Here is a 24159-nt window from a genome sequence, read left to right on the forward strand (position 1 = left end):
AAGTTTTCTTGGTTCTCTCTAAAAATGCATTTGGGCAGCAGTTAAGATTTTCATTACTTACTTTGAAGCTATGTCTGAAGCAACAGAGCACTCATAGAATTCATCAGATTTTTAAATCTTGACAAATGAATCCTCTTAATATCATTCTTTTTCCATCCAGAAGTAGGAAGTGTGGTAGGAAACCATTCTGCCTAACAGGAATGATTGAAAAACTATCTCTTTGAAAGTACATTAAGGTTTAATTGGATATAAATTGAAGGTAAAATTGTTAATACCTAGTGATAACAGTTGAGCTATTATTATGAGAACCACGTTTAGACTGGTAAATATGATTATAAACTAGAATCTAATTGGCAAAAGTAGTTTGAAGAGCTAAATTTAAACATATTCATCAGGCTTGGTCGCACTTACTTAAAATGTCAGCAACTCGAGAGGCTGAGGCAGAAGAATCACAAGTTCAAAGCCAACCTCAGTAAAATAGCAAGACTCCTATTTCATAAGAAACATGTATATATCTCCAAAGATGTTTCCTTAAATTTCTCATTGAATAGTTGAACATTTTTACATTAAATGTTTAGTCATTCTGTAAGGTTTTTAAGGAGAACAATAAAGTAAAATAACATGGTTCTTTTCTCTTCCTTGACATTTTCTCTATTTTTACAGCACTAATAATAAGCCACACTTAAGTTCCTATGAAAGTGAAAACACTGTATCAGACATAGAAGTGGCAGAACTGGCATATAATGCTGAAGAATACTAACACAACACAAACAGTGTCCTCCATTTCCACATCTCAGCAACTTGGAATAGAGGGGCAAATACGGTTTCAAAAGAAAATGGACTGAGAAACACACAAGAGCAAGAATGCACATGTATAAAGTTTACATTAAAGAAACTTTAAAAAAATTATTGGAATAGATAATATATACGTTGCTGCTTTTAATTGTCTTCTGTCAGCCTTGTATTTAGTACACTGAAGAAAAACAACCAAGTTAGAAATCTGTAATCAAGGCTAATGTTTTTAAATACTGTGTATAAATTATTCTGGTGTTTTGTTTTGCCTGTATATTGATTGCTTCAGTCTAATGCGTGCTTGCGTGTGTGTGTGTGTGTGTGTGTGTGTGTGTGTGTGTGTGTATGAGAGAGGGAGAGAGAAAGTATTTTAAATTATCAGTTATTTTTGTCAAATGAAAGTTAATTGCATGTTACTATCTGGGCAATAGATACTTAGTATCTTTGACATGACCTACTTTCATTAATGGTATAAATCAATGAACATCATAGTAAAGATAAAATAAGTTGAGTTTGAAATAATGATGACATGTTTATCATCTCTAAGTAATTGCTTATTCCAAATGTTAATACTATTTAAAAGACTTTCTAGTACCAAAGGGAAACTATTTTAAAGAGCTATAATCATTTATCTAAAGTGACAAAACAGCCTTGATTTTAAAAGCCAATTCATTAATAATAAGATACTTTATCTTGGTTTGTTAATGTTGTGCTTTTTTATTTTCACATACTTCTCATCTTAAACCTCTACCTACAGATTCAGTCAGTTTGCCTTTCAGAACACTGCCTCTTGTTAATCTAACACATAGTCTTTGGAAAGTATATTCCACAATCTAGGAAAATAAGATGTTACACAAAAGAGACAGAGATTGAAGCCATCTATATTGCAGTTTCCTAACTAGCTTGACTCCTGGCATTGCATCTTTATTTATGTATATGTAAAGTTGTTCTTATACTGTATCGTGCTATTTTTCTTTTTTAAGAAACCAAGTGATGCACTTTATGATCATTAAACTCTCTTGTGCCAAGTTTAATTGGTAGATTTCTTTAGTAAATGGGGTTAGCTGAGTAAAGTATGTCGTGCCTTTACTATTTCACTTTGTACAAACTTCTGCGAGGGTCTGTGAGCCAGGTTTATGAACAAAAATGTCTCGGCTTGTTTCAGCTCTGTGTATAGTTATTGAAAGTGCCTTGTTTGGGTTTTATAATGTGAAAATATGTGGTTATTTTCTGTTTATACTTTTTTGCTTAATGATATTATATGCATTATAATCATACTATCATTTGGGAATCCTGGTGGTATATTGAACTAAACTCTAAAAAGAACCTTAGTAGAGAACAGAATAACAGTACTTTTTTTTCTTTACTATCTAGGAGTTTATAGTGTCTGAATGAACATGACACATTGTGATTGTTTAAAATTACACTGACAAAATCAGCACACCCAGTGGCTATTGCTAACTTCCAATCTTATAATGGAGACTACTTGTTACCAAAGTATCCAAAATTGTAAGTCTCTGTTAAAATGTATCAGTATGTTCTGAATCAGAACATTTTCAACAAAGTATATTAGGAATGTGTTTATTATCCTTACTCAGAAATGAATATAATAATCTGGTCTTCGTATTTATTTAAATTATTCTAGGTGTTCCAAGTAGCTTTGAACAATCACTGAATACTATTGGGAGTCTAATAACCAGATGATCTTTGACAAATTCCAGATATTATAGGGCTACATCTGTCTTAAAAGGATCCAAACACTTATACAATGTGGCTTTTCAGAAGAGTGTATTTAAAGTTCTGGATGGGCATTGAAAAACTGTTAATTAGCTAAAAACATCATTATTATACTTAGAATTTACTTTTTTTTACTTTTATAATGTGTTTTGCTTCCAGTATTCCATTCATTTAATAAATTTATTTTTTCATGTTAACACTAGCTGTGTCAATCCAATGTGAAAAACCATGTCTTCCCTCTACTTTTTGCGTTCTCTCTGCCCTCTACAATGCATATTGGAGATTGAATTCTATTTAAGAGTTGCATTTCACAGGTGTGGATGGTCTGTGATTTCCTTTCTAAGTTTACCTGCAACATCCCTGAGCTTTTAAAATTTAGTGGCTGTGAGAAGTACACTACAAATGAATTCAGTATTAATTTTTTAAAAATGTAAATGAAACAAAACCTTTGTAAATCTTGTACTTCAGTGCTTAAGAATTAATTCACATATTGATAATACAGTCATAAAAGTTAAATGTTTTTATTTCAAGGTCTTTGATCCATTTGGAATTGATTTTGGTGCAGGGTGATATATAAGGATCTGGTTTTAGTTTGTTGCAGATGTTTAACCAGTTTTGCCAGCACCATTTGTTAAAGAGACTATCTTTCTTCCATCCTATTTTTTTACCTCCTTTATCAAAGATTAACTAGGGATAGTTCTGTGGATTCATTTCTGGGTCTTCAATTCTGGTCCATTGGTCTTCAGGCCTGTTCCAGTGCCAATACCAAGTTGTTTTTATTACTATAGTTTTATAATACACCTTGAAGTTTGGTATTGTAATTCCTCCAGCACTGTTCTTTCTGCTTAGGATTGTTTTTGCTATTCATGATCATTTATTGTTCCATATGAATTTCTGGATTGCTTCCTCTGTTACATTTAAAAATAGTGTTGGGATGCTAATGGGTATTGGATTGAATTTGTAGATAGCCTTTGGCAATATTGCCATTTTGACAATATTAATCTAGATACCCTGAAAACACTAAAAGAAGGAGCAGAAGAAACACTTGGGCTCCTTGGCACAGGACAGAACTTCCTTAACAAAGACCCAGAAATGCAACAAATCAAAGAAAGGATGGACAAATGGGACTGCATCAAACTGCAGAGATTCTGCAGGGCAAAGAACATAGCTCACAAGATAGACACAAAGCCCACAGATTGGGAAAAGATCTTTACCAGCCATACAACGAACAAAGGCCTCATATCTAAAATATATGCAGAACTAAAAAAAATTACATTCCTCCAAAACAAAACCTCAAAGAACCAATAGCCCCCTCAACAACTGGGCTAAAGACTTAAAAAGAGACTTCTCTGATGAGGAAATGAGAATGGCCAAGAGACATATGCAAAAGCCCTCTACATCACTGGCCATAAAAGAAATGCAAATCAAAACAACATTGAGATTCCATGTCACCCCAGTAAGAATGTCCTTTATCAAGAAAACTAACAATAATAAATGTTGGGGGGGGGGGGATATGGCCAAAAGGGAACCCTACTTCATTGTTGGTGGTAATGTAAACTGGTTCAGCCACTCTGGCAAGCAATATGGAGATTCCTCAGAAGGCTAAGCATAGAGCTACCCTATGACCCAGCAGCCCCACTTTTGGGCATCTACCCAAAAGACCACAAGCAAGAACACACTAAAGCCACCAGCACAACAATGTTCAGCGCAGCACAATTGTCATAGCTAGAATATGGAACCAACCCAGATGCCCCTCAGTAGACGAATGGATCAGCAAAATGTGGTACATATACACAGTGGAATTTTATGCCTCTATCAGAAAGAAGGACATTGCCCCATTTGTAAGGAAATGGAAGGACTTGGAAAAAATTATACTAAGTGAAGTGAGCCAGACCCAAAGAAACATGGACTCTATGGTTTCCCTCCTAGGGAATAATTAGCACAGGTTTAGGCTAGTCACAGCAGAGGATCACAAGAACCTAATAGCTATGCCCTTATGAATGCATAAGATAATGCTAAGTGAAATGAACTCCATGTTATGGAAACAACTGTTATATCACTGTTGTAATTACTTTCTTTTTTTCATTCTAAGTTACTTTTATAAAGTCAATGTTTTGACATGTAACATACACAGAGAAAAGTATGCATCATAAAGCGCATAAGGAAAAAGCACACACAATGTCAAGTGCACAGTTCAAACCATTTTCACCTACTGAGCCCTCTTGTGTCAAAAAAAACAAGACATCATAAGTACAGGGTCCCTCAATATCTGAGGAAATTGGCTCCCAGATGTTTATACCAAAGATACTTATATCCCAGATACTTAATATCCACAGATATTCCAGTCCCTTATAGAAAATGGCATATATAGAATATGGCATTTGTATAGAATCTATGCTCATCCTCCTATATACTTGAAATCATCTCTAGATTATTTTTTTTTGAAATTTTTATTATAAAACTGATGTACAGAGAGGTTACAGTTTCATACGTTAGGTATTGGATACATTTCTTGTACTGTTTGTTACTTTGTCCCTCATACCCCCCTCCCTCCTCCCCCCTTCCCTTCCCCCCCATGAGGTGTTCAGTTCACTTACACCAAACAGTTTTGCAAGTATTGCTTTTGTAGTTGTTTGTCTTTTTTTACCCTGTGTCTCTCAATTTTGGTATTCCCTTTCAATTTCCTACTTCTAATACCAGTATACATGTAATTACTTTCAACATGCCATGTGAAACCGTAGCTTCTATTATTGATGATCCTCTTGTATCCCCTTCCTTTGGTTATACCCACACTATCACTGTATCTTATCTGAATACATTGGAAATTGTATGTACTGGTATTCAGACTAGGAAAGTGAAAGGGAATATCAAAATTGAGAGACAAAGGATAAAAAGACAAACGACTCCAAAAGCAAAAAAGAAAGAGAGAAGTCTTACATATTAGCAGGCCTAAAATCGAGAAGAAAAGAAATGCCTGATTCCACATGTGCCATAGCAACAAACATCATGGAAATATGCCTAATGGGTTCAGCTGCTTTATCCAGTTAATTTGTTTTTCATTCCATGAGTAATTTGTTGTCACAGAAGACTGTATCAATAATTTTCCTGGAGAATAAACACAATAATAGCATAATGTCACGAGTTTCACCTATGTTCTTTGCTTATTTTAGTAGTATATTATATTTAGAGCAAAGCTTAAGAGACATGCAAATGTAGTAGACAACAAAATGGAAAGTTTCATCTCACTTGTAATCAAAGAAATACCAAAAAACCACAGCTACAAGAAAGCTGTCTGTACAATCACAGGAAAATTATTTAATGGTGTTTGTAGTGTAATTAATGATCTCCATTGATTGTGATGGAACTATAAGTTAGTTTATAAATGGAGAAGTGGGCTTGGCCCTAGTGACTCACTCCTGAAATCCTAGTAACTCAGGAGTCTGAGATCTGAGGATCATGGTTCAAAGCTAGTCCAGGCAGGAAAGTTTGTGAGACTCTTACTCCAATAAACTACCAACAAAACCAAAAGTAGAGATGTGGCTCAAGTGGTAGAGGGCTACCCTTGTGCAAAAGAAGCTCAAGGACAGTGCTTGGCGCTGAGTTCAAGCCCCAAGACTCACACGCGCGTGGGCACACACACACACACAAAAGAATAAGAAAGTGGGAGGAATTCAGTCATTTAATACAAATCCTATACAACAGAAAATTAGGGCTGGTAATGTGGCTTAGTGGTAGAGTGCTTGCATAGCATGTATAAAGCCCTGGGTTCAAGTCCTCAGTACCACATAGACAAGGCTGGAAGGGGCACTGTGGCCCAAAAGAAACTCAGGGAAAGTACCCAGGCCATGTATAAAGCCTTGTCACAAAGGATATACAATATACTTATCACAAGTGGATTGAGTATTATTTTTAATACTGTATGTCATACAAAAGAGTGAACTCTTCATGAAGCAATATTACAGAATATTAAAGATCCTAACACCATCAACTGAAACAAGAAGGTTACAAAACAGTAGATTTCCATTTATAAGTGAAAAAGTGTTCATTTGTAGAAGGGATAAATACAGTCACAGCTATGGTTGTCCTAGCTGATGAACTATAAGAATTTTTCTCCTTTTTGTGAACCTGTTCTCTGTTTTCTACAGGAAGCCTATTTACTTTGTAATTTTTAAAAGTTATTTTAAACAATTATCTTAGTTAATAACTAATATGTATATTGCCCACCCTCTGTTTAATTTACAGCAAATTCTTCAGCATGTCTCCTGTTAAAGTAAGAAAATGACACCCAAGTTACAGAATTGGACTGTGAGCATACAATACACAAAGCTCAGTCTATAACATAGTAATTACTCATAATTGAGTAGAACATGATACCCAGTCTCCTCCACTGAATACCAGAATTATTGGTCATTTGGCAAAGTCTTTGTAATGCTGAATTACAGTGGAAATAATTTCTTAAGCTGATATTGTAACCATGATGGATCATGTTCTTTCAATCACTTTCCATATATTATAAATAGTGAGGGCTTTACTAGGAGTGACTCTCTAGTATAAAACTGGATTGTGTTCTAACTGCATTTTCAAAGGAATGCATTCAAGAAGCAGTGATGATTAAATTACAGTGCTTTTGAGTCTAAAAAATAGTAGAAACTTGTGTAATGTTTGTAATGGGATAAAATAACTTTGAATTAGTAATTAAACATGAATAAAGCAAGTTTTACCTAGACACACAGCGCTTGAGGGACGAAGTTGAGAAACAAAGGAAGATGCCTTGTAACAAATCTAATGGGGAATTTTAACATGAACTAGTCCAAACCCAAAGGCTTGACATCTGCTAAAAACTCTCATCTCCCCGTCTACATATACAAGCCAGCCAAACAGTACAGAAATGTGTATGTCTTAAGGAAGCATGAAGCTTCCCAATTTCCCCCTGGGTCTTCTGTTTACCTCATGTCAACCTGAGACTGACAGGGCCGCAAGTGTGCCATAGGTGTACCATAGTGTACCACAGTGTACTAGTTCAAAGGAGTAAAGAAACCCCTTCTCCCTCTGTGTTAAATGTACTGTTAGGCTAAGGGAGGCCTCCCAGCTTTGAAGACTGTCTACTGCCACAGAAATGAATTCCCTGCCTTTCCTGTCAATTTTGTGCTTGTGTCTTCATACCTGCAGTAAGCTAGGCCACAGCCTGAACAAGAGCTTAGGAAGGTGGTACAGGGTTGGTCTTTCTGTTCGACCTACATCTGTTCACCAGTATTCTGGTCCTGGAAATGAAGTGAGAGCCTCAAGCCCTCACTTCAGTGCTAGAGATGCTTTTTACAACTTGAGCTGTACCTGGAACCCTTTTGTTTCTGCTTTATTTTTGAGGTAGGGTCTCCCTACCTTTGTCCATCTTGACCTCTAACTCACTGTCTTTTCCTCCTGAGGAGCTAGGATTACAGGCATGCAGTACCATACATGGCTTCTAATTTATTCCTGTTAGTCAAAGTAAAAGCTAACTTTTGCATAAAATGAAATAAACTTTCCTACAGTAGCTGGGAGAGAGAAGACAAGAAATGTGAGTTTGCCTTCAGGTGAATTAAAGAATGCCTGGTAGAGAAAGATGAGGAAGAGGAAGGGGAAGAGATGGAGGAGGAAGATAGGAGGATGTTATACCAGGATGTAAACTCAAGCCACAAAATGACAAAATGGGGACCAGGGGACAAAGGTGGATGAGTCTGGGAAAAAAAAGAGGAGGGTGCTCAGTCTGGGGGGTTTATAATCCACATCAATGGACTTTGTTCTTTAAACACGTGGTGAATGGCTTGTTAATCGTTTAGCATAAACTTAAAGGAGTTCCTTTTATATGTGAACAACTCTCTGCTGAAGGTTATAAAATAAGATGTTTAAAACTCATCTTTCAGATTGATGATCATTACTAAGGTCTGATATCACTTATGTGGACAAATGTTTACATTTGGAATACTTTTTAAAATCTGTTGGGGTTCACCTTTCTGACTTTGATGGCTACAAAATGGTCCTATATTGTTTTCCCATTCTTAGTACACCAAAGTCCCTACCAAGTTTACCTCCTGCTAATTCTAGTTAATACTAGACTTCCATTCTTTACTAATTCTATACATGCTTTAAAAATTTAATTTGAGTTCTATTTCTTTTCAAGGAGGGTATCCTGCTGGCATTTCTGAGGCAGGAATAGCCTGCACCCAGCTGGCCTGTTGGAAGAATGTGGAAAGTTTTAGAACATACTGGAGAGATCATACCCCATCAGCTGTGGTGCAGGAAGTAGCAGCATGGATACCAAGCAGATGCAGGGTCCTGGTGTCTTTCTGTCCCCAATGCCTTGTAATCTGTACACACTCAAGCATTTAATCCACAAACACTCCTGCCCTGTGAGGTCTGCCATGTGTTTCTCCCTGTCACGCATCTATACCTGCTTGCTGCACTTACAGAGATTAAACAATTCAGTCACAGTCTGGAGCCAAGCAGAGAAATTCACCTGCAATACAGAATGACCCACATTCCTACCTCCCATAAACTGATGGCAGATATTTTCATTGGTGGCACATTCTGAACAACACCAACTTGAACAATCAATTGGAATTTCCCCGATCACTTTCTGATTCAGAGTGTACTGACTCTTTTTTGTTCCTGGACTGTTCTAAACACACCTCTCCCCCCTCCAAACCTTGACCTACAACATGCTCTCCACATGTTCTTCCTGGAGAAGAATCACACCAACATTTAGTCAAGGAATTCCCAACTTCCTTCTTGTGTGGCCTTTCCACTAAATCAAGTTCACAAAGAATTCTAGACTGTTTTGTGTGAACTGAAAGTTCAAATGCAACTTCCCACTGATGCACACCAAACAACTCTTGATACTATGGTAGGACACAAAGAATTAAACAAAGCTGACTTATTCATGATTTAGAATGTAATTATTTTAAACTTTACTTTTAAACCCTTTTGTGCCTTTGGTTCCATTCTCACCTTTCAACTGTATCAAAATAATATTGATTTTGTGTGTTGTTGAGATATAACAATATGCTATGGATAGCTTTTCCTAAAATTATTTTCAAGTTACAAAATAATCACCATGACAAAAGCATATATCTTTGTACATTTGTTCTTCACTCAATCACACAGGGAAGTTTTTGGTTTTTTCTTGTTTGGGGTGGGAGGGGCGAGTGTATACAGGTCCTGGGGTTCCAATTCAGGGCCTGAGCTCTGTCTCTGCGCTCTTTTGCTCAAAGCCAGCACTCTACCACTTGAGCCATAGCTCTACTTTCCAGCTTTGGGGTGGCTAATTGGCGACAAAAGCCTCAAGAACCATGATCCTTATATCTCAACCTCCTGAGTAGCTAGGATTACAGGTGTGAGACACCAGCACCCAGTACAGGGATTTGTTTTTTAACTTTAAAATATTTTAAAGTAAGAATTTGAGCAAGTTTATTCTACTCTTTTTTTCACCAGCTTTGACTAAAATTGAAACATACACTCTAAGAAAGTTAATTGAGGGGCTGGGAATATGGCCTAGTGGCAAGAGTGCTTGCCTCATATACATAAAGCCCTGGGTTCAATTCCCCAGCACCTCATATACAGAAAACGGCCAGGAGTGGCGCTGTGTCTCAAGTGGCAGAGTGCTAGCCTTGAGCAAAAAGAAGTCCAAGGCCCAGGACTGGCAAAAACTGGCAAAAAAAAAAAAAAGTTAATTGAATTTTCAGACATGAAGTAAGAATTCCCTTCCATGCAGCTAACGCACAGGACATGTTGACATTCCATCCTTATGTAAATTCTGGGGAAATGATGGCAATTAAAAGATAAAATGTGTGCTTCTGCCTACAGAAAGAACTCAGAAATATTTTAGGAATGAAATTCTTTTTTCCTCAGCACTGTAATCTATAAACACACAAACAATCTACGAACATCACTGGGCATTTCTGGGTGGTGGGCCATGTGCCAGGGACCAGGACCTTGGAGACTCTAATTCTTCTCCTCTATCAACCAGTCCTCCCAATGAGCCCTGAACTCTACACATGCTTTGTCTCCACTCTGTATATGAGGAGCCAGCTGCATAGCACCTGTACTTTCCTCTTATTGACTGCTTATTATCTTCAGTCTAGGTCCAATTATCTCCAATTATCCCAGCACCATGTCAAGATATTCTCCACAGGACTCCGCCTGGGGCTTCACAGACATCTAACATCTATGAACACATAGTAGCCAATCTCAAAAACAACATTTTAAATTGAATATTTGGAACACTTTACCCCAGCCAATGAATACTTTATAATAATCCACTCACCAGGGATGGGGACCTAGAAGCTTAGTATCTAGCAGTGCTTCAGAAAGCAGCCCAACCACACTGACCCTCAGCACACGCGTTCCCTGCACTCCGTTCCTTGCACTGGGTTTGTGGAGCTGTTCTGCAGTCGTGTGGCATGACCTTCCACAGAGTTCACCTCACTGGATTCAAACCTTAGAATGTTTATGCCAGAAGGTGCCAAGCAAGTCTTCTGTTCCAGATTTTCGAGATGAAACCTCAAGCCAGAAGACCTAAGTGAACACAAAGAGTGACAGAGCACAATGAAACAAAGCTCTTTGGTTCCCTGTTTATTGCTTCTGAATTTTGTACAAATCTCTCTCCTGCTTTGTGCTACAGATATAAGAAGATTCCATAGATGTTGGTTTCTAGTCCTGATCAGTGAGCTATACTTTCACCAGAGGGGATGGAGGGAAAGTTCTCAAACCATCACTGATTCCAGATTTGAGTTCTACCTTGTGGGCTAAGTGAATAGTGAGCCAAGACACATAGTTGAAGGTCATCGATCAACAACCTCCATCCTGGGCCATTGTGGGCATCACAGAACTGAGCCAGCAGCATTGATGCTGCTGTTGGTTCCACGACCTGTAAAGGAAGGCTCATCCTGAGCCCATGAGAGTATCCTTAAGTGATATGGACACACCTGGACAGGGATGGACAGTGCAAGACTGGAACTTGAGAGTTAGTCCACAGAAAAGAATGCCTCTTCCATGTGGGAATTCAGCAGACACAGAGGGTAGGTAAGACAGACTCTTCCATCCTACCTTAAAACAAGAAGAGCTCCTTCCTGAAGGTTTCTCTCCTCTCAACTCCTTCTGTCTTCACAGTCCATACTCACTTTCAGTACTGGTTTCTGAAAATGGATCTTCACTCCTGCTCTTCCATTTCAACAGCCCAGCGACACAAACGTCCCTCCCCTTCTTGGTATTACAATGGAACATGGCAGAGAGTGGAGGCAATCAGTCAATTAATTGCTCCTGGACAATGGTGTGACTTCCAAGCACTCACCTGATGCAGATACAAGGCAGGGTGACATGGCTAAATCATGGCATTCATAGGGGAAGTTTTTCCTACTGGTGACAAATAAGATGAATTTCCATTTCTGTCCAGTCTGTAGAAATCCCTGCCAAATTCATGCAAGACTGACTTCCAACATTCAGAATATGGAGTAGCAAATAAAAAGGAGAAGAGATGCAACATGAAGTCAAGAAGTAGGTATATCAGACAAAACAAAGAAGAGGGAGAGAAGGGATGAGTAGAGAAGAGATGTGTGGGAATGTTGAAAGGGGTGACACTGATCAAGATTCATTGTATTCATAAACCACTTTGTTAAGTGGCAACTCCTTTGTACAACTAATTAAAGATTTTTTTAATTTAGAAAATAAATGGAAAGGTAGTACCTAAATTTAAATGTGTCTGTAGGACACATTTATGGTTGGTCACAAGATGGAAGATTAAAAAGTTAAATTATTGGAGGAAATAAGTACAGAATGTGTAAACTAATCATTTGAACCTCCTCCTTACATCACCTTCTTTAGGGTAAATTTCTCTCAGGACGCCAGTATTACTTCACTTATTTGTTTAGGTAACTCCTTCCCCAACTATATAAAGGGAGAAGATTCTACTTTTCCACAGTTTATTGATTGCATATTAACTGCAATATGAAAATAAGCTATGAGCCAAGGCACACAGATGGCTTCTAGAGTTGGAAAGGGCCAGCAAACAGATTTTCCCCTCTCTGGGATGCAGTACTATCCATCCCTTGAATTTAGGTCCCTATAGAAATGTAAGATGGTGACTCTGCATCATTTTATACTGCTCTTTTCAGTAATTGGTTTCACACTAGTAGAAAATTAACATACAGTCCAGTTTATAGCCATTCAGAAGCCAGACTGAATCTCTCTTAAGTTCCATTGCCTCGTGTACAAAAGTGGGAAATAATAAATGCTCATCTAAGAGCAACTGTGCAAGAATAGACTACAAGGGAAGATTGTGGACACTGGTACCATGCCTGGAACCTCTAGGGTACAGAAAGGTTCCCTCTGAATTAACTACAGAGTGAGCTACTCCTGAAAGGCTGCCCCCTCCCCTCCCCTCGGTGAAGAGGAGAAGGCATTCCCTCCAGGACTGTGTGTTAACCAGCAACCTCTGGTCTCCTGGCCATGCCTAAGCAAGGTCATTGTTCTATAAATTCCTTGAGAACATAGTAGACTTGCTGGTAGATCAAATCATTTCCCTGTTACCACATCCTTGACTACCTGCCCTGAGGAAAAAGGGATCACTTGTTTCTCTTTTTCTTTTAAACTCTTCTATTGTTTGTCACCAGAAGTCTACCTTTTGTAGTCTGCAGGATGCAGCTGAAGGAGGAAGCAAAACACGAGGTTTCCTACGACAGCATCAGTTAAAACATATGGACTGCTTTGTTGCCTCATTTAGAAACAGCGATTTTCCTTCTCTAAATTTCAGTTAATAAAATCCAAATCATTATTAATTTCCCACAGAAGGAGATAACTGCAGAGAAATCTTGACATTGGCTATTGGTCTAGCCTGCCGCCTAGTGGCAAACATCCGTTAATAGCATCTCATTCTGTAGACTGAGCTAAATACTACAAGGGAGTGGGCAGGAAGCTAACTACCAATTGGAACTGCTAAAATGTGAGCGAGTGACTGACTCTGGCTCCTGGTTTGGGACTTGCCTGACCTGAGAGAAATAGAGGCCAAGAGGATTTATCTTATAAGCATGATAACTTCATGTAAAATACTACACTAGTTAAATCAGAATAGGCATCACAATTACTGCTCCAATAGCCTAAATAGAAGCATATTTCATTCACAGAGGAATATTTGGGTGAGTTCTCCTCCCTTTGTTACTTCCATAAATAAGAACATTGAAATGGAACCTTTTTTTCTTTCTTTTTTTTTTTTTTTCATTTTTTGCCAGTCCTGAGGCTTGGGTTCTCAGGGCCTGAGCCCTGGCTTCTTTTCGCTCAAGACTAGCACTCCACTTCTGGCTTTTTCTGTCTATATAATACTAAGGAATCAAACCCAGAGCTTCATGCATGCTGGGCAAGCATTCTACCACTAAGCCACATTCCCAGCTTCAGAAATGGAACAATAATTTACCTCAGTCACTTTTGCAGATCTTTGACCCAAACATTTTATGAGACAACTAAGAGGAATATTCTAGCTCATGGTTTTAGAGACTGCCATCTATAATCCTGGAGACTTCATTGGTTTGGGGCAAGTATTGAGTCAGAACATCATGGGGAGGTAGCCTGGGAAAAGGCTGCTCTTCTCCTGATGACAGGAGAAAGAGAGTGAAGAGAAGGCTTTGGGCCAGGAATGACCTTCAAATACACACCCCAGCAGTCCTATTTCCTCTAGTTGTGCCCTACTTTTTTCAGTTCCCAGCATCTCCCCAAGTTCCCATCACCTCCCAAAATCGTTCCATCAGACATTCGATTTTAGCCTGAGAGGAACATTTCATATGCAAACTAAAGCACCTTCATTTCCCTATTTTTAAGTCCAAACTATTGCTTTATCAACAATTTTTGAGCTTTAATATACAGTCAGTTAATTCACTGCTATTTTTTAACCTCTTTTCCAATAGGGAGCCAGCTCTGCTGTGTTGAAATATGCCTGTTTTTAGCAGGTACTAATAATTCTCTTCCAGAACCAATATATTACTCCTTTCCTTCCCTCATGTTCTTGGAGTTTTGTGTGTGTAGACACTTCACTTTTGCTTTGGTTCCATTGCTTTTATTTTTCTCCAGCTAATTTTTTAAGAATGGTCTATTTGTAACTTTTGTCACCTGGTTGAAAGAATAGAAGTCTTGTGGATCCCTATCAAGTTTTGATCTTTAAAGCAAAGCTGAGCATCTTCTTTCCACCTGAATCTGCCCCTGCTCCAGACATTGCTCTTCTTATAAAGAATGCCACTCCTGTGCCAGATGCCAGTCGCTCATGCTTATAATCTTAATTACTCAGGAGCTGAGATCTGGGGACTATGGTTCAAAGCCAGTTCAGGCAGGAAAATCTTTGAGACTTTTATTTACAATAACAACCAAAAAAAAAAAGAGGTAGGAGTAGAGCTATGGCTCCAGGGGAAGAGCAAAAAACTCAGGATAGCACCCAGGACCAAAGTTCAAGTCCCAAGACTGATGCGTACATGCGCGCGTGCATGCACGCACACAGAGACACAGACACAGATACCACCCTCATCTGCTGAGTCACCTGGACTAGAATTGGGGACACCTGGAATTTCCTCCTAGAAATTCCACTTTCATTTTCCTCCTTTCAGTACCTTTGCCATGATCATGATGTAGCCTTTTGGTTGGTCTCCCCTTTCCAATCTATTCTGTATTTACATAACAGATTAAACATTATAAATGTAAGCAGATCACCATTCAAAATAGTTCATTGGCTAGAGAAGACATATTATGCAGAGGAAGTTCAAAAAACAAACAGGACTAGGTACTGATATCAGATGAAGTAGGCTTTAAATTAAAAACCACATAAAGTGCCAAAGAAGGCCATTATATATTAATAAAATGGTCATTTCTACAAGAAAATATAGAAATTATAAATACGTATACCCTAACACAGAACTTCCAAATACATAAAGCAAATTGTTGATCTAAATGGGTAGATAAACTCAAATACAATAATGCTGAAGAATTTCAATATTCACTTTCGTCAATGGACACATCATCCAAGCATAAAATCAACAGAGGAACATCAGAAATGAACCATACTGAAGAATAAATGGACCTAACCGACATTTACAGAACATTTCACCCAACAGATGCATAATAGGCATTTGCTTCCTTAGCCCTCAGTATCTTCTCAAAGTCAAATCTCAGTAAAGCTAAAAATATTGGAATGATAGCACACATCTTCTCATACTACATTATATTAACACTCCAAGTTGACAGATGGTAAGAAAGTACAACCCGATATTAAGCAACAGGCTCCTAAATGACTAATAAATTAAATGAAAAATCAAAAAGTCTGCAAGTTCATGAACAAGGCATCACAGCATTCCAGAATCTGTGAAAGACCCTACAATTGATAGTACAGAGCAACAAAATGTATACAAAATCACTGTGAACAAATAATATGCTTTAAAGAAACCCCTAAAATTTAAAGCAAATGATGATTCTTGAATATATGCAACCTGTCAAAACTGAATTAAAAATGTTTCAAAAAATTAAATATAGGAGAGACATATGCTAAAATACTAAAGGGTGTATGTAAAAAAAAATCTCGCAGTGTCTTATTGAATGGGAAAAGGTGACAGCTTTCCCTCTAAGATGAGGAATAAAACAAACATGCATACTATCTAAATAGTATTAGAAGTTTTAGCACGATGAATGAGGAAATTTGGAAATGATAAACATTTACGTTATCTATGTTTGCAGATTAAAAGACTAAATATGCCATCAAAATTGTCAGAACTTATGAATTCAGTAAGATAGAGGAGACAAAACCAGCACACAACAGCAGTAGCTCACAGCAAGTTGCAGCATTCCCAACCTATAATCCTAACCACTTAGGAATCAGAGGTGAAGGACTGAGGTTGGAGGCCATGGATAAAAGTTCATAGGATTCCATCTCAAACAATGTCTGAGCACAGGGGCTCACACCTGTCATCTATGAAGAAGTACTGATAGGAAGAGCTCAGCCCAGGTTGATCTAGACATCAAGAGAGACTCTACCACAAAAATAAACAGTGCAAAAAGGGACTGGAGGCATGCCTCAAGTGGTACAATGCCTGCCATGCAAGTGCAAAGCCCTCAGTTCAATTCCTAGTGTTGGAGAGTGGGAGAGAGAATAGTAACTTAGTTTTCAAACTTTAAAAAAATTCTACCCATGGTAGCTACAAAACATTAACATTTAGAAAGAAGTGATAGATTTTTACAATGAAATTAAACACTAAGGAAAGAAATTATAGGAGACACAGACTAATCCTTGGTTTATGGATTGGAAAAATCAATAGTGTTAACATGCCCATGCTACTTAAGGTGATCTATAATTCAATGCGATTCTCTTCAAAATTCCAGTGACATTCTTTACAGATACTGAGCTTGTATATAAAACAAGCCAGGTACCAGTGATTGACCTATAATCCTAGGAACTCATGAAAATGAAATCTGAAGATCATGGTTTGAAGTATGCCTGTGCAGAAAAGTCTGTGAGAGTCTTATCTCCAATTAAGTACCAAAAAAGAAAAAATCAGAAAGTGGCACTGTGGCTCAAATGCTAGATTGCTAGCTTTGAGTAAAAGAAGCTCAGGAACAACACCCAGGCCCTGAGTTCAAGCCCCAGGACTGGTACAAAATTAAAACTGTTTGAAAACACAAAAGATCCAGAATAAACAAACAATGCTAAGGTGAAAAATAAGAAATGAATGAGTAACAATAACAAAAAAGGAAAAAAGGAAAAGATGAGAGGTAGCACAATAGCTGGCTTCAAACATACCACAGGTTGATTGTTACTAAATCAATATGGTAGTGGCCTAAAAACTGACTTACAGGACAGAACAGAATAGTGAACCCAAAATGAAATCCTCATTCCCATCACACCAATAATATAATATCAAAAAAAGACAGTGGTGCTGGCAAAATTTGGATCTGCATATGCCAGAGAATAAAATCAGATCCCTTTCTTTCACTAGAGACAACAATCAGCTAAAAATGGATGAAAGACACAAACCTTAAAAGTGAAACTGTATGAATATTACCAGAAATCATATCTGAGAGCTTTGTAAAAATGACCTAAATAGAAATTATGAAACTGAAAAATATAATAACTGAGATGAAAATTTCACTAGAAGGGATGATATGAGCAGGCAGAGAAAGAATCAGTGAACTTGAAAATAGGACAAATAAGATTATGTAGTCTACTGAGAAGAAAGAAAAAATAAAGAGAAAAATGAACAAGGCCTGAGAGACCTACCTAACAAGCATCAAATATATACATAATACCTATACATAATAATAGCTCCAGAAGGACAAGGAGAGTGTGGGGGGGGGGGGGACAGAATGAATAGCTGAAGATATAGTGGCCAAAACTTCCAAATTTGATGAAAAATATGAATATCAACAATTAAACATCTCTTTCTTTAATATGTAAGAAGAATGAACTCAAAGAGACATTATATTCAAAGTATCAAAAGCTAATAATAGATGGTTATGGTGTAGCTAAATATTAGAGCATTTGTCCAGTAGATGCAAGGCTCTGAGTTCAATCCCCAGCAAGGTAAACAAAGCAGTGACAAAGAGAAATTTTAAAGCAGGGGGAAAGAAAAACATCCTGTACAAGACATTCTCAATAAAAACTAACCATGGATAAAAAGACAAAGGTCTTGGCATTATTAGCATGCTTGTGTCTAAGGAGAGCATTTCACAGTGTCCTCATGTGGCAGAAAAGGGAAATGCTATGTTCTCAAATGTAAGAAGGCAAAAGAGGATAATGCGATGAATACTGTGTACTCACATGGCATAAGACTTGGAAAGGACAGGCCATTCTCCAAGTCACTTTTGAAGGTTATTAACCCTGTTTGCAAGGGTATATTGTTGATAAAAATAAGCACTTCTCAAAAGGCCCCATCACTTTTTACTATCACCAGAATTAAGTTTAACACGAATTTGGGAGACACAGACATTCAAACCATAGTAGAACTGCAGAACACAAAAAGAAAAATGCACATACAACAATTACACTAAGTATAAATGGATTAAGCTCTTTGATTAAAAAGTATAGAATGGGGGGCTGGGAATATGGCCTAGTGGCGAGAGTGCTTACCTCATATACATGAAGCCCTAGGTTCCATTTCTCAGCACCACATATATAGAAAAGGTTAGAAGTGGGTGTTGTGGCTCAAGTGGTAGAGTGCTAGCCTTGAGCAAAAAGAAGCCAGGGACAGTGGTCAGGCCCTGAGTCCAAGTCCCAGGACTGGCAAAAAAAAATAAAATAAAAATTTAAACTTAAGAAAGTCAAGATTGATAAATAAAGAAAGAAGTTTGACCTAAATTAGGTGTGGTGACATATGCCTATAATCCTAGAATTAAGGAGACTGAGGAAAGAGGATCCTCAGTTTGAGATCATCCTGGGCTTCCTAGCTGGTTCTAGGCCAACCTGAGTGAGACTCTGTCTCAAAAAACAAAGTATATTGGCTGGGAATGTAGCTTCGTGGTAGAGTGCTTGCCTAGCATGCATGAAGGCCTGGATTCAATTCCTCAGCACCACATAAACAGAAAAAGCTGGAAGTGACACTGTGTCCCAGGTGGTAGAGTGCTAGCCTTGAACAAAAGAAACTCAGGGACAGTGCCCAGGCTCTGAGTTCAAGTCCCAGGACAGGCAAAAAAAAAAAAAAGTATAACCTACCCGTATGCTGTCCATGACAGTTTAGATTCAAGAACACATCTAAAAAAAGAGTGAAAATAGGGAAAATAATAACCATGCTAACTGTAAGCAAAGAAGGGCTAGAGTGACCATATTAGTATGAGATAAATAGACTTGAAGTCAAAGACATTAATATTGAAAAAAATGGCAGAGAAACTAACAAAAACCTAAATTCCAGTTGGCTGATGCTTGGGATAGAGGTCCATAGCTACAAAGATGCTTTGTCAGAAACCATGTTTTATTAAACTTCCATTTGCATATGTAGCACAGATCTCAACATACAGCAAGTATTTAATAAATATTGATTATGTAAATAAGTTTCTATATGAGCTGTCAGTATTTCTATAGAAGTGATGAATAAAGCAATATTGAAATATGATTTACAGTGACTAGAAAAAAGAAAGGAGCAAACAATTAAATCATGGAAAATATGGGAAAGACCCATACTTATTAGGTAACCGTAAGAAAACAAGAGGTATGAGAAATACAAGGAAGCCATGTACGCATGGAAGAACAGTTTTTAAATATATATAGGACATACATATCACATTAATATAGATATATGATATATATCATATATCTCCCATACTTATGATCTGCATTTAACATATGCACCTTTGTGTATGTTGAATATACATTCGAGTACTTCTCCTTTATGTAGGAAACATGTTCTCTAAGAACCCCAGTAGATACTTAAAACTGTGAATACAATCAAACCCTATATATACACACCAATTTTTCCTATGCATACATGCTTGTAATCAGGTTTAAATTTTATGTTAGTAAGCTCAATAAGAGATTAACAATAAGAACTACTAATAAAATAGAACAATTACAACAATGACAATGTCCTATAATAAAATCAGCATTGCTACTACTCTTGCCCTTTGGGACCATTAGTATAAATGGTTACTTGGATAAGAGAACTGCGATGCTGTGACAGTTGGCCTTGATAATTAAGATGACTATCACAGGTAGCCTATGTAGCCTGGACACACTGGATAAAGATGATTTATAGCCAAAAAGAGAGCATGACACTAAGATCAGCATACAAGTTAAAAGTTAGGAATGATTTCTGAAATGTTCCTCTTAATATTTCTGGACTGAAGTTACCCTGTAGACATAAGAGGAACTGTGGAGAACTAAATTAAAGTGAAGGTGATACTTTTATAACAAAAAAAAATCAACCACAGACGTGCCATCCCTTCCACACTCCACAGAGCCCAAAACGCAAGGTTTTTCTGCTGCAGAAAAGAGAGACTGCATCCTCCTGACATAAATAATTGAAATAATATACTAAGAAGCCTTCCAAAGAATCATTTCTAATCAGAATCATGTCTACTTGCTCGGTGTTTTCACATCTCTCTCTCTCTCTTCTAAATAAAACTTGGTTGCTTCATCCTGTCTCTACTCTTTTAATGTACACTAAGTCTTTTTCGTCAGGAAAATAGCTCATGTCTCATGTACAGTGCAAGCAAGCTTCTTGTAAGCCAAGAAACAAATGGTATAAAGGGAATTTGAGGGCAACCAAGATTTTTTTTGCTACTTTAAGAACTACTTTCTCCAACAAAAGCATTAATGCCTGTCTTAAATTAAAGAACTAGGAGAAAGAAAGTGAAGCAATGAGATAGAAATTGACTAACATTTAGTCAATTCATCTCCTGGGGCTGTAATATAATGGTACCAAGCCAAGATATCCTTGTTGGCCTGTCTTGTTTGAGTCCCTTTCCCTTTTTCTCTTTGTACTGGACTTGCTAATTTTAATGCATTATCCAGTCTGTTTACTAAGACAAATACCCTGATGATGTATAAACTATTTATTGCTCCAATTTTAACTAAAGAAGTCATTGCTAAGACTCTGTTTGCCAAGAAGGAGAAAATGTTGCAGTCTCAGATGTTGAGTGGATATCAATCGTTTTCACTGGTGGGTTAGGTATTAAGTGACCATCTTTTGTTCCTTTTTCTTTACACAGGATTACCTTGATTTCATCACTTTAACCATCCCATCCCTTTCCTGTTTCTCAACTTATGAGGGTCTAAATGGCTAGGCCACAGGTGGTTACATGAGCCAACTTTTTATTTCATTTCATCTACAGTAAAAAACTACTTTTAATGTTTTAGCATACTTCATACATGATCTGTGTCCTCATTGATAATGAGGAGTTAGTTTGTCCAAGGCTAATCAGTATAATTGTAAAGCATCATGTATGTGATTTCTCAATAGCCACCTGTATAAAAAGCAAAAAGAAACCTGAGATAAATGTCCAATCATATATTTTATTGAACAAAATATTTCTAAATTGTATTAAAATATGTTGCTAATGAGGTATTTTACATTCTTTTTTATGTAGTAAGTCACTGAAATCTAAAGTGTGTTTTACACTTAGAGTAGATATACACATAAGATGCTAATTTGCTTTAGAAAACTTGATTCAGGACTGGGCATGATGGTTCACATTTGTAACTCCACCACTTGGGAGGCTAAAGTAGTAGGATCATGAGTTCAAGCCTACATAGTCCTTCATCTCAAAAACAACAAAATAATAAAAGTCTTGGTCCATACACAGATTTCAAATTTTACAGGAGCAAAAGCAGATTCACATACCCATGTTGTTCAAATAATAAGGTTTTCTAGTAAATGAATAAAGACCCAATTTTTAAATTAACAGAATTTTTAAATTACAAGGATGCAATCCTCCTATTTCTACTTCTTTGTAGCTGGGAAAATAGCTATAGCATGTTCAGCCTTTATTGCTTGATATGGAGTCTCATGAACTGTTCTACAAGGGCTAACTTCAAACCATTTTCCTCCTGATCATATTCAAACCATAATCTTCCTGAGTAGCTAGGATTCCAGGCCTGAATCACTATACTTGCCTCTTTTTTTCCATCCAGTCCTTTTTTCTTGGTTTTACTAAGGGTCATGTCTGCACTATGTCTTCAAGTATATACATCTTTTCTTCAGTGTCTGTTGGTCATACCACCCATGGTATTTTTTCTTCTCAGTCAATCCATTTTTCATCTCTAGAGTCTGAATTTGAATGTTTTCTACATATATCTTCCATGTTTCTCATCATAAGCATGATTTCCTCTCTTAAAAGTATGGATTGTATTTATAAAAACTGCTTTAACATCTTTTCCCTGCATCTTCTATGTCGTTTCTGAATCTGTTCCTACTAGCTGACTTTTCTTTTAGTTGTAGTTGTATACTTTTGCTCCTTCTCACGTCTGTTTAGATTGTATGATAGATTGGGGGGGGGGGGTATATACTTAGGTGTCAAGGCTTTGTTTTAGTTGTTTTACAATTAGTAGTTTTTATATTACTGTAAGTATTTGAGGACATTTTCTGTCACGCAAATTATTGCTTAGAATCATTTCATTCTTTTCTTGCTTTTAAGCTTTTTGGGATAGTCCCACACAGCCTTCTATCTAGGTAAGATTTGACCTCACTACTGAGTAAACACTCTTCTAAGAACCCAATGCCCCATATTAAGAAGTTTTTCTACTTTGGAGAGTTGGTACACAACCTATTCCGTCCCTCTGTGGGCTGTGGGTCAAGCCAAGGACCTGAAGGGACTTGCTCAGGTGTGGCTAGCATTTCCTATGCTTCATCCCAGTCTTAGTTTGTTGGCATTAACATAACAAAACACCCTAGTCTGGGAGCTCACTTCTGGCCTCGGGGTGTGTGTGTGTGTGTGTGTGTGTGTGTGTGTGTGTGTGTGTGTGTGTGTGTGTGTGTGTGTGTGTGTGTGTGTGTGTGTGTGTGTGTGTATGCAGGAGTGTGGAATACTCAGATCTCAGCCTCCTGAATACCTAGGATTATAGACATCATCCCCCCTGGTGCCCGGCAGGGGCCTAAATTTTATTTTATAAGGAAATAATTGCTCTCCTGAAGGTTCTGCCTTCATGAAGTCGATACTTTTTGAAAGGTCCCATCTCCTGATGCCATCACCTTGGGAGTTAGGATTACAATGCTTCATTTGGGGGACACACGCCTTCCAATCATAGCTCACGCCTGCTATTCTGATGTTTGCGTATGCCCTTTCCACAAAGCAACCTCCTCTGCAGGACTCTACATCTTTCCAAAGCTCAGCAAGAAAATGGGGCTGTGTGGGCTCCCCTTCCCTGGCAGAGCCAGGCACCGGTAGTGCTTGTGTCATTGATTTCCTTCACTTAGGTATCACCATGCAGTCATCACTGTCCAATATCTGAAAATTGTTGTTTTATATAAACTTTGTCCAATTTCTGGTTATTTAAGAGTAGAGGTAAGTCTAACTCCAATTTGTCAACCATAGTCCAGAAGATATAAAAGTTAATTGTTGGTCATTGACTAAATACTGATTAAATGCCTACTGTATGAGAGAAACTGCAGAGAGCTGGGGAAGAACTATTGAACTACAAAATAAATGGTGTCTGCCCTCGGGTTACTGCAGCCTAGCAGAGAAAAACAACAATAATTAAGTAATTGCTCACGTGGATATGTAATACAAATCATGAAAAATGATATGAGAGAAAGAGCAGAGCTCTGTGAATAAAACATATAGTGGGTATATAATAGACAATAGAAAGATATAACTTAGACAGGAAATCAAGAAGCATTTCCTAAGAAAAGGGCCATTTGAACCATTATCTAAGGAAGTAAAAAGATGCTGGATTAGTGATTTGTAGGGGAGGAAGATTGCCAAGAAAAAACAGCATAGGCAAAACACCTAATGGAATCATTAGGGAATCATCAAGCCCAACCTTTAAACTATGCAGTAGTGAGAAAAGCACTCAGAGAGTTTATGGCTTTATGCAAGTGGCAAGACTGGGGATGGAACCCAGGACCCTAAGGACTGAAATCTTCTGGACTAGTAGTCTTTGCATGTTACCATCACTAAACAAATGGATAGAAGACCTGGGTGTTT

The 24159-nt window shown here is 37.6% G+C and overlaps 1 protein-coding gene across 2 annotated transcripts in view; it reads left to right on the forward strand.

Annotated features, from left to right (window-relative positions):
- Snx16 (sorting nexin 16) overlaps positions 1-2726 on the forward strand; it is a 29881-nt gene extending 27155 nt beyond the window's left edge. For both annotated transcript variants that reach the window (XM_048358509.1, XM_048358510.1), the window contains exon 8: positions 664-2726. In XM_048358509.1, the coding sequence (XP_048214466.1) occupies positions 664-760 (97 nt within the window). In that variant the 3' untranslated portion in view covers positions 761-2726. The remainder of the gene's footprint in view (positions 1-663) is intronic.
- The last annotated feature ends 21433 nt before the right edge of the window (positions 2727-24159 follow it).

Source organism: Perognathus longimembris, chromosome 12 (assembly GCF_023159225.1).
Source record: "Perognathus longimembris pacificus isolate PPM17 chromosome 12, ASM2315922v1, whole genome shotgun sequence".
NCBI classification, from domain to species: domain Eukaryota; kingdom Metazoa; phylum Chordata; class Mammalia; order Rodentia; family Heteromyidae; genus Perognathus; species Perognathus longimembris.